General features: G+C 38.0%; 1 protein-coding gene across 1 annotated transcript; it reads left to right on the forward strand.

Annotated features, from left to right (window-relative positions):
• The first annotated feature begins 909 nt into the window (after nt 1-909).
• Nucleotides 910-9,369, forward strand: LOC122833469 (SAM pointed domain-containing Ets transcription factor). Its single transcript, XM_044121047.1, has 6 exons — nt 910-1,212; nt 5,010-5,451; nt 6,071-6,268; nt 6,399-6,446; nt 6,715-6,849; nt 7,925-9,369. Exons 2-6 carry the CDS (start codon nt 5,010-5,012, stop codon nt 8,101-8,103), a joined length of 1,002 nt encoding a protein of 333 aa, XP_043976982.1. The 5' UTR covers nt 910-1,212; the 3' UTR covers nt 8,104-9,369.
• The last annotated feature ends 1,718 nt before the right edge of the window (nt 9,370-11,087 follow it).

Here is an 11,087-nt window from a genome sequence, read left to right on the forward strand (position 1 = left end):
AATTTTGCGTTATTTTAATGTGATTTACAAATAAAAATCTGATTATGGCAATTTGCCACAAGTCATAAAAAAGCAAACATGTGGATTAGGGTGTTCACCACAGAAGAGATCAAAATGTAACTTTTTGGTTTACGTGCAAATTGCTCTGTGTGGCGGAAAGAAATACATAAAAGAAATACACATTGCACATTGCTCTAAACATACAGTGCCTGAGGCAGGGACACAGTTGCTGCATTATTCTGTGGGGGTACCTTTGTTTACCAGCGACAAGGAAGTTGGTCAGACTTGATGGGAAGATTAGGGCTGAATACACGGACATCCAGTAAGAAATGCTGTTTGAGGCTGCAAAAGAGGTAGAGCGTCACCTTCCAGTGAGAAGGTGACGCTCTATTTTACCTTAAAGATAAAAGTAAAATAAGAAAGGAATGGCTTGAATGAAAATGTATGTCTTAGAAATGTGAAACCGCTGTTTGACCTGACTGAGCTTGATCTATTTTACCAAAAATAACAGACTAACATTTCTCTAGGTGTGTAAAGTTGGTTAGCTGTGCTACTTTGTGTTTGTAAATACTTAGTTACTTTGTGAATAGTAACTAACTATTAGATGCCCTATTTTAAAAATATTTTAAAGTAAAACAAGATGTCAAGGCTGGAAATACAACAAAAAGAAAAAGTTTGGAAATAAACCTAAGTGTACTTATCAACTGAGCATGACTACAATAAGGCATTTGTTTGTAACACTTAAAGTGACACTTTCAATTTTCTCACTCAAGCTCTGAAGACAACTACTAATTTGGAAGGAAACTCTGTGCTTGCGTGGAAACACACGAAGATGAAGACACACACACGCTCTGGGTTGTGTGCGTAAGTAAACACAACGGCCTTATAAATATAAATTGCAGTCAATAGTGCTGGAATTCCTTTGCACTCAGTCACCCAGTCACTTGTCCTCTCTCCCTTTCACTTTGTACACACCCCCAGCAGGTGCTTTCACTTGAGGTTTAGTTTGCTGTTGTGCTTTAGGCTGTGTCTTTTAGGTTCAGTGAAACTGTGCCAAAGAAAAGCTTACGAGGGGGATCCCAGGCCTCAGCCTGGGGCTCAGCATCAGTCGTCAAGGGAAAACAGACTGTGGACTGCCTGCTTCACCTTCATTCATAGGCAAAGAACTGCATCTGCATTGAAGCTTTCTTCCTTCAGAGCATCTTTGCAGAGGTAAGAAGACACCACTCAAACCTAAATATTTTATGTTTGCATTTGTGATTCTTCTCTTTAATATTACAATTTAAAAGGGAGTGACAGCGCAGATCTTTGTCAGGAGTTAAAATGATGATTTCATCTTTTTTTAGAAACCAGAAGATTGCTGCACAATTGAACAGGCATAGAAACAACAATAAACCTTTACATTTTAATTGTATTAAAGTCTTTCATCAGAAAGTGCGTAATCCATGTCATTTTAGACAATTATAAATGCATTTAATGATAAAAATTGTATTAGCACAGTTGCATCTATACATTACAAAATAAACTTGTTGATTCCTACATTGAAAATTTCACCTCATTCCAATAATTGCTGATATGTTGCATATTCAATAAATTAGTATATGCATTTCAACAAGACTTTAATCAGTTCAAAAGTACCTTTTGAAAAATAACCTTTAAGATATAATATTAAGCCTACTTTTCATTAGACTCACATTGCTTGTGTTAGTTTTTTTTATTAGTCGGTTATAATCACCAAGTTGGGATTTCAGTGCCATCATCATCAGAAATAAAGATGGCTGGCTGCTCAAGAGCCATAAAAGTATAACTTAATTTTATCTTGATAAAATGCTTTCAATCTGAGAAGAGAACATTAGTTGTATTTTAATGGGGAAATTTTCCCCATATAATTTCTATTTGTTTTGAAGTGGCAGATTTTTGCTGTAGGTTGAAAAAATTGTGCGTTATAAAAAAGATTGGGATGTGTGTGCACTGATAAATTATTAATAACTCTTCATTTAAGGAAGTAACTATTATCTGAAGCCTAAAATCAATCAATCTGCTCTCAGCAGTGCTAGGAATTTTTGATAATATTCCTTTCTTGTTGGAAAGTGGCAGTCCAAGTAAGATGCTGTTTTTCTTTAAGGAGTTTTTTTTTTTTACAGTGAAAATACTTCTAGGGGTTCCTTTCAAATTCTTAACCGAAATTTGTTTTGATCTTTGTCTTTTAGAAGAACAAAATGGAAAAAGTACCACAACTGCATTTCACTTGCATGTAAATTTAGCGGAACAGCAAATGATTTACTTGGAGAAAAAAAAGCTTTGCATTAACCAGGAATGGGAAGTTGTGGCCAAAATTGAATCTACAATCAAATCTATAATCTAGGTATAAACAAGAGATGAGGCTTCAGTTACATCACATAAAAAACAAAAGAACAGGTGACAGTATATAGAGCCCTTAAAATCCCATTCTGATATAGATGATGACAATGATAAATATCCTCAGCAATTATGAAAAATAACCATTCAGATCAGGCTTCAGGGGCTTGGGTCTTATAACTTCCACTCCCTCATCCATCTTTCCAGGTGACAGGTTTATTTGCTCATCTACCAATGTAAGTTTGAAGGCTTATCTCAGCCATTTAGTACAAATACAATCCTCGGACAGAATTAATCAGGACTAGCAAAAAAAAAAAAACGTCGGCAGAAGTTCAGTTACCAAGGATATTGGCCCGATGCCTGTGCACCTGACTGCAGGAATGATTCATCCTGTGGCCCATCATCCCCCAATGCCAGTTAAGACAACCCACATAGGGGATAGTAATGACAATCCTGCTGAAAAAATAAGGAAAGGAGCTTTGTGATGGTCTGAACATGATATTCAGAACAGGCTCTGCAGATAATGGAAAATGGGCTTCTATCTCTGATTCATAAAATAAGCAAATATCCATAAACAGACTCATGTTATGTCTGAATGTAATTTACAGTGTGAGCTGAGCACCTGCCTTTATTAGTATTGCCATAAAAAGGACCCAGCAGAGGTTCATCCAGTAAATAATCACATGAAGCCATATGACGCTCCTTCCTTCAATCTTGTTCTTTGCAAAATAACTTCCTTAGTTAGCCCAAGATTTCCATGAGAAACAATAACAAGGAAAAGAAAAAGAAAGCGATCCCCCTTTAACACTCACTCTGCAAACAGTCACGCCTGGCTGTTCACACTCCTCTAACTCCAGACTGAAATGACACCAGCAGAGCTCTCTGCCAACATGATTTTCACCATTAGATAAAGAATTTCAAATGACATTTATGGCCTTTTTTGTTCTTATTTATTTTAAACAAAGCCCATACGTTTTGGTTGTTTAATGTCGATTTATTAACTTTAATTTGAACTTTTTGCCACATTTTCAGTCATGTGACTCAAGGATTTACTTCTTGGCCTCAAAAAGAATTCCTTCTAGCAATTTTGTTTTTCATTCCAATGAAAATAGAGGATATTTTTGCAATGAATAACATTCAAGACTGTAGGAAAGAAAATGAAACCAATCATGGTGAAAACACATCAACTTCCCAGGAAGGAGTTCTTTTCTTTGCAGAGTAAATGGAGCAAGCTCTAAAGCTCCTGAAATGAATATCAGCGTCTTGACCAAACTCATTTAGAGATCAGTCAGGGTCTTAATCCCTCTCTCAACAGGAGGTGTGAGCCTGTATCTTTTTCCTGTGTCCTCTCTTCCTCTTGGAAGAAGGTAATATGGCTAAATTTGCTTTGCTAATGGGTTTAGCACAAGCTGTTGCACAGCAGAGTTGACACACAGCAGCAAGCTGGGATACCAGAGGCGTTTAATCTCACTCCTGATGGAGAAAAGTGGAGGATGGGCTGCAGTTTACCAAAAGTTTGGAGATAAAAAGAAGAGCAAAGAGAATAATCTTATATTGGGGGATTAAAAAGTAAGGGCTGAAAGAGGAATCTTTACAAAATATAAGAATGATATCATAACTCAACTTTGGAGAGGTTTGGAAAAAAAGATATCTCTTTTTTATCAATATAAACTTTTGATAGAAAAGAAATCTAATCTAAAATTTTACTCATAACCTGAATAAATCCCATGGAATTTATTCAGAGCTCGGCTTTAAAGTTGTACTTGGCCTAAAAAGTATAATTTATTGTTATTCAAACTTTATGAGACTTTAATTGTTTGTCCTACGCTGAATCAAGCCATTACTCCACTGAACATGTGCTCAGTGGGGACACACTTCCTTTACTACCACTTCAGACACTATCACTGATAACCTGGTGTGTGGCAGTAGTGCGACTTCCCATATGCCAGATGTGGCAGGTAGAAATTATTGGTGCCATATGCGAGATTAGTCTTTTGTCGCAGGTTACGTAGACAAATGTTCACTTTGGAGGATGATCTCCTGTTCGAAAGAACTCCACACCCATCAATAAGGGTTTTCACTTGAAAAAAGAGTTGTTGTTTTTTTGTGGACACATGGTTTTGGGCACATTTTGTTCATGTTCTTGTCTTTATTATCTTTTTGATTAAAATCTCCAGCTGACTCTGGAGACAGAGGACTGCCAAGACGGTACCTTGAAAGCCTGAAAGTGGCAGCAGGGTTACCTCAGATCTCAATACAAGTCACCCATCCCCAAGATGAGAACCATTCTGGGCCACTGACCCACAAATAAGAGACTCAGTCAAATCCATTTTGCCTCATGCCTGCCAGGGGTGGGTGTCCTTTTATTCTCCCTTGAGATTTATCTCCCGAGAATCTCATTTTGACTTTGGGAAAGCTATAAAGGAAGAACTACCCAGACTCAAATCAGCTCCTCGTGTAACACAGGATGGTGTTTCTGGGAGGATAGTTGGTACTTTAGCACTTGGAGGAACAAGAATAAGACATAATTTGACAAAGTAAGCTCTTCAAGGTTCCGATGTTAGTGGTGTATTTACGTTTTTTTCTGGCATCTTCCACATCATTCTGATGCTTACATGACTTTCAGATCTTCTCTTTGTCTTTCTCCTCAGATGTCGAATCCAGTGAGCAGCTTACCAGAGAGCTCTGACTTTATGTCCCGGATTGGGATGACAGAGGATTCACTCGTCTTCCGCGAGCGAAACAGATGCTCTGAAGACCCCTGGGACACAGTTGACATCAAACCCAACATAGAAGCTCTGGAGCGTGGAACAGGCCTCTATCTCTCCTGCTATGACATGCTCCTCACTGAAGATGCCACCTGGGTGGTGAAAGTTTCAGAGGGGTCCACTGCACTAGCCGTACCCATGAATCGCATGGAGAGCCGAGAGGAGCCAGAGCAGTGCCCTGTCATTGATAGCCAGGAGCACGGACTCTCCCCTGGGCTTGAGGGTCAAATGGAGGATCGTTCTCTGGAGCAGGTGCAGAGCATGGTCGTAGGAGAGGTGCTGAAGGACATTGAAACAGCCTGCAAACTGCTCAACATCACCCCAGGTAGGCTGTTCACCACCACCACACCTGTTGCTACACTTCATCATTTTGAGGAACCTTAATGCATCTAACTGGTAAAGTGAAATGATCATTGCTCACTATTTGCAAATAAAAGAATTATTAAGTTGGAGAATCAATCTTACTCCCAAAATCAACACATTGTTGTGTAAATAGCCCTGCTAAGATGACAGCTGTTCCCAATCATATCCTTACTGACGCAAACTCATATTTGCCTGCTCCAGGATCTGTTTAATCCTGACCTTTTGAACAAGTTTCCCTGAATTGTGACAGTGATGATTCTCTCCTGGCAGCAGCCGTGTACACAGTCTTAAGGGCGAGGTCTCACCTTCTTGAAAAGCAAACAAAAGAAGCGGTTTTGTGCATTGTATTGCTTCTGGCTGTTATAAACCTACGTGATCCCCAGTCATCTGTTCACCTGATTAGGACTATAGCGACATAAAAGAGATAATATACTAACATAACTTTATGAACTTTGAGTTATGCCTGACAACATTCGGAGAACATACACTTGAAAATGGCTTTGCGTAAGCCAAATGTTGCACATATTATGATTATTCTGAACAGGTTGCTTGAATTTCTTCTATTTCATACCTCATTACAGACCCTACAGAGTGGAACACGGGGAATGTCCAAAAGTGGATGCTGTGGACTGAACACCTGTACAGGTTGCCCCATGCAGGAAAGGCCTTCCAGGAGCTGACAGGGAAGGATCTGTGTGCCATGAGCGAAGAGGAGTTTCGGCAGCGCTCCCCACTGTGTGGAGATACGCTGTACGCTCACCTGGATATATGGAAGTCAGGTATATGATTTCTTCATTTATTTAGCAAACCACAAAAAGAAAGGAGCAAATAGACTTATGTTTAGGTGGAACTAAGCGTTGTGAAAAATACTGTTTCTTCTGACTGATTGTCTGTCACTTTTATCTCCAGCTGCCTGGATGAAAGAGAGGTGCTCAGCTGCAGATACCAAAGCTACAGGTAAGATTGATTTCCTACTGCTTTTTCTTGTATTTAAGGACATTACCTAACTTTAATGAAAGCTGCATTAACACAAACAGAAGGAGGCTCAATAAATCTAAAGTGCAAGTTTTCCCCCTCTCGTCACATAACCAACTTACTTCACCATTTATAAGTTCACAATTTTAATTATTACATTATGTGTATTTCAAATAATAATGTCTTTGTGACATGTTAGCTGGTTGATATCAACAACTAAAGGAGGACATGCCTGTGTTTTGTTGTGCAGGCTGTGAGGAGCTTTGGTCCGAGGCAGATTCATCCTGTTCGGGTCAACCGATTCATCTGTGGCAGTTCCTCCGAGAGCTGCTGCTCAAACCTTACAACTATGGTCGCTGCATTCGCTGGCTCAATAAAGAAAAAGGTTGCAGAATCTCCTGCCATTTCACTAAATGTATTTTAAAGTAGTATGACAAATAGGAATGCAAAAAGTAGTCAGGTTTCAGGGGTGGGGGCTCCGTTTGTGATTCATAAAAATACTGTAATTTAACTCAAAAGAAAGAAGTTTTTCATGAGTGGAACAAGAAAATTTTATGCCGAAGACCTGTTATAGAGGAGATAAATAAAATTAACTTGGTTAGAGAAGACTCTTCATCTGTTTTTCCTACTTTAGTAAAGCTAGTGTTAGCCTTACAGCACAGGAGGTCAGAAAAGTGACAGTATAACACAGGGGTGGGCACTCCTGGTCTTCGAGGGCCGGCGACCTGCAACTCTTAGATGTGTCCCTGGTCCAACACACCTGAATCCAATAGCTCAAGTGCAGTCAGGTTAAAGACTGCACTTGAGCAGTCTTTAAGTGCAGTCAGGTTCTCCAGAGTCCTGCTAATGACCTCATTATTTGACTCAGGTGTGTTGAAGTAGAGATGCATCTAAACGGAGACCTGCCCTCCAGGACCAGGAGTGCCCACACCTGGTATAACATAACGTTTCAGATCCATTTACTGATATTTGCCATGTGGTTATTTAGACCACTTAGAGAGATAGTTATTGTTGTGAATTTATTAATTTTTTTACCTTAATATATAACAGTAGAACTAGATCAATCTCAAACCATGTGTTGCTAGTCATTTTGAATGAAAATAATTTTAATTTTAACACATATTCATTGTCATTGCAGTTTTTCTGGAACTGCAAAATTCTGGATAAAAATTATTCTTTGTTTATATAAGTAAAATAAAATGTCTGATTAGTTTCCAATGATATAACTTTTGTAATTTTTTCTCCAATTTATTTTATTCAATTATTATGTATTTAATTAAAAAAACCACAAACTACAGGTCAGCGGTTGGAAAAACTTGCAGTACTTTTCGTTCTAAGCTCAAGTGTTTGACTAGTGACTGAAGTACAAAAATTTATTCACACTCTGTTTTGTACTTGTTGCTGTGTGTTCCTTTTGTTTGCTTCGCTTTGTTTTTAAAGATTCCCGTTTCTCCCTGCAGGTATTTTTAAAATTGAAGACTCGGCTCATGTGGCGCGACTGTGGGGACTCAGGAAGAACCGACCTGCTATGAATTATGACAAGCTGAGCCGCTCCATTCGGCAGTACTACAAAAAGGGAATCATCCGCAAGCCTGACGTGTCTCAGAGACTGGTCTACCAGTTTGTTCACCCAGTATGAAGCTTCAGGAGACTGGGATGATGAAAAGGAGACTTATGACAAGAAAACCGAACTATATCTAACAATGCACTTGAACAATTAAACCCAAGATGAAAAGTGACTTTGGACACATGCACTGATAAATGTGCCTTCCTCTGCAGAAGCAATGAGGATGAGAGAAAATAATGCATCTGATGCTTTTTTTTTTCCTGCTGCAGAATCACGCAAACACAGATTACAATAAACAAACTGCCTTGTTGTTTGCATGATCTGCCTGGTGATGGTTCCATGATTAAATTCAGATGTCACAGCGCCACACCTTTGCTTTAACAAACAAGCTTCATGCAGTCGCCCCTTTCCTATGTTTGTTATGACTTCTGTTTCAGTCATCCACACTGCCACCAGGTAATCTTGTTTTGTTGGATCTGTTAAGCCACAGCGGGTTTCTATATCTCATCTGGGAACTACAGGAAAGGACACTTGAGCAGTTTTCATGAATTTGGATGCACAAGTGCAATTCTTAAAACTTTCTGTGATGCAGATGATAAGGCCAATTTTGTTTTTGTCTTTCTCCCTGATAAGAGTGACATTTTCTCAAACAGCCCTGCTGAGGCGCTTCATGGTTTAGCTTGTCAGCTGTGGTTTATATAGCTTTATATAGATTGCATTTTAGGTTGCTGATGTTTGAGGCACAGCATGCCGAAAACCAATTTTTCACAATTCACTGTCTCGTTGCTAACATGAAAACAGCATAATGCAACTATAACCGATGTTAAATGAAGTGGGTAGTAACCATGACGTCAAGTGGAGTGGCTTGCATCTTTGAAAATAAGATGTCCACATTTTCCTATATTATTGCCACAAATGTTAGTGTATTTTATTAGGATGATTTTATATAACAGAACTCAAAGTAAATGTGGAGTGAAAGGAAACATTGTCTAAATGTTTACAAATAAAATTCTGAAAAGTGCGGTGTGCATTTGTATCCCTCCCTGCTGAGTCCATGCTGTGATCGACCACCTCTCTGTGCAATCAGTTGCAAACCTTGGAACGTACACCTCTACCAACTTTGAACATGAAAATCTAGCCCGTTTCTTTCCAGAATATGCCAAGCACAGTCAGATTAAATGAAAAGCTTACGTACATTTGTTTAGATCTGGAACTTCATTATGACATTCTTTCATATGAATATGCCTTGATATAAACAATTTTCTTGTAGCCCTGATTGTAAGTTTACACTTGCGGTCCATTAGATGGACATAAAAACGGAAAAGAAAGGGGAAAACACAAAAGGAGAGAGTTGGAAAAAATAGTGAAAAGGGAAATGAGATAAGAAGATAGGAGGAAAAAAGGATAAAAAAAATAGTTAAAATTTTACACCTGCAGAAAGGGAGAAAAAAATCACCATATTTTTCTTTTAAGCAATAGGATTCTTGTTGCCATTTCTCTATAAAAGCCAAACTTGACAGTAGTATTGTTGACGGTTGTGACACAGTGAACATCCATGTCTTTTGTAAATTTGCGGTATGTTTATTAGATTTTCAGACGATGACTGGAAGAGCGCCACATTGTTCACCCTCTTCTAAATTTCTCTACAACTTGACCTCTGACCTGTCTGGTGTATTTCCTGTTTTTATTCAGTCATTTACTGAACTTCTAAATTTATATTCCAACATTACACACAGATAGACTCTGGATACTATTAGGTGACTCCTGAACATGTTTGGCTGCATTATAAGATAATTTCTGAATATTTACACATGTAATACTTTTCTAAGTCTAATTTTCAAACATTTTGAACAATGCATTGAATTTATTTCACTTCAGTAATACATAACTTTGCATAACTTTAAATGTTTTTAAATTACTGGAATAAAATCAGAATCTTACGAGAATAATATTCTGACTATTGTTTTCATATTGTACTAATATTGGAACAAAGTCTTACCATAAAAAAGTCCTAATGTTAGAAGAATGAAGTCAAAATTGTCCCAGAATAACGTCGAAATAACCAAAGAATAACGCAGTAATGCTATGGGAACTCCGACACAAATCTGAGATAAAATGAGGTATGTTGAGCATGCCTTGGGAAGTTATAGTTTGGCATCTGTTTTAAAAATAAGGTCATACTTAATCTTTTAACACATCACAATCAAATCATTATCAGTCGTGGGATTTTAAAGCAGTTATGCAAATGTCTGCTTCAAAAGAACTTCAATGACTTTGATCACATCAGATCTTAAATGTCCCAATAATCTACTTCTTGAGCAAAGGCAGATTTCATGATTCAAGCAGAACACAACCTAAGACAGAAACTAAATTTGAATTCTGTGTGTGGGTAATTTGCAAGAGTTTATATTACATGTGAAAACAACCACATTTTGTTTGAATAGGTATCAAGCTGTTTTAGTTTCACAGTCCTTTCTTTTCTGAGGAATGTCCTTACTGACATTTTCTCCTGTAACTGACTTTCATGCAATCCAACAGGTTTTAAAAAATTTATCATAATTACCATTTTCCTCCAGTGGTGAGTGAAGATCTGCCAAGATAAGGTGGTTTTGAGCTAAATGAAGCAGGTAAAAAAATAAAACACCTCTTGCCCTGAGGTCAGCAAGTAAGAGGTGAACTTGTTTCCTCATGTGCTGATCACACTTCAAAGGAACTTAGAGAAAATATGAGTAAAAATTAGTATTATAAAATGCCAATATGCTAACAAGCTACAACATGCATGCAGAGTGCATTCTCAGTTAAAATGTGCCTCTTCGGTGAGGGGTAATTATTACCATTTCATACGACTGCTTACATTAAAATTAATGTAAGTTGCACGGGATCAAAACTTTTCTCATAGTGCACAAGATTACGCAGTGATAATTAGAGGGCAAAAATGACTGAAGGAAATAACAGTGTGTGTTTTAGCAACTGTCAACAAGAAAAAGAAATAAAAACAGAAGTCAACCGCAAAATTTACTTAGAGAGGAAGATAGCACTTGTTTTTCTTCTTTTTC

This window comes from Gambusia affinis, linkage group LG07 (assembly GCF_019740435.1).
Source record: "Gambusia affinis linkage group LG07, SWU_Gaff_1.0, whole genome shotgun sequence".
NCBI classification, from domain to species: Eukaryota; Metazoa; Chordata; class Actinopteri; order Cyprinodontiformes; family Poeciliidae; genus Gambusia; species Gambusia affinis.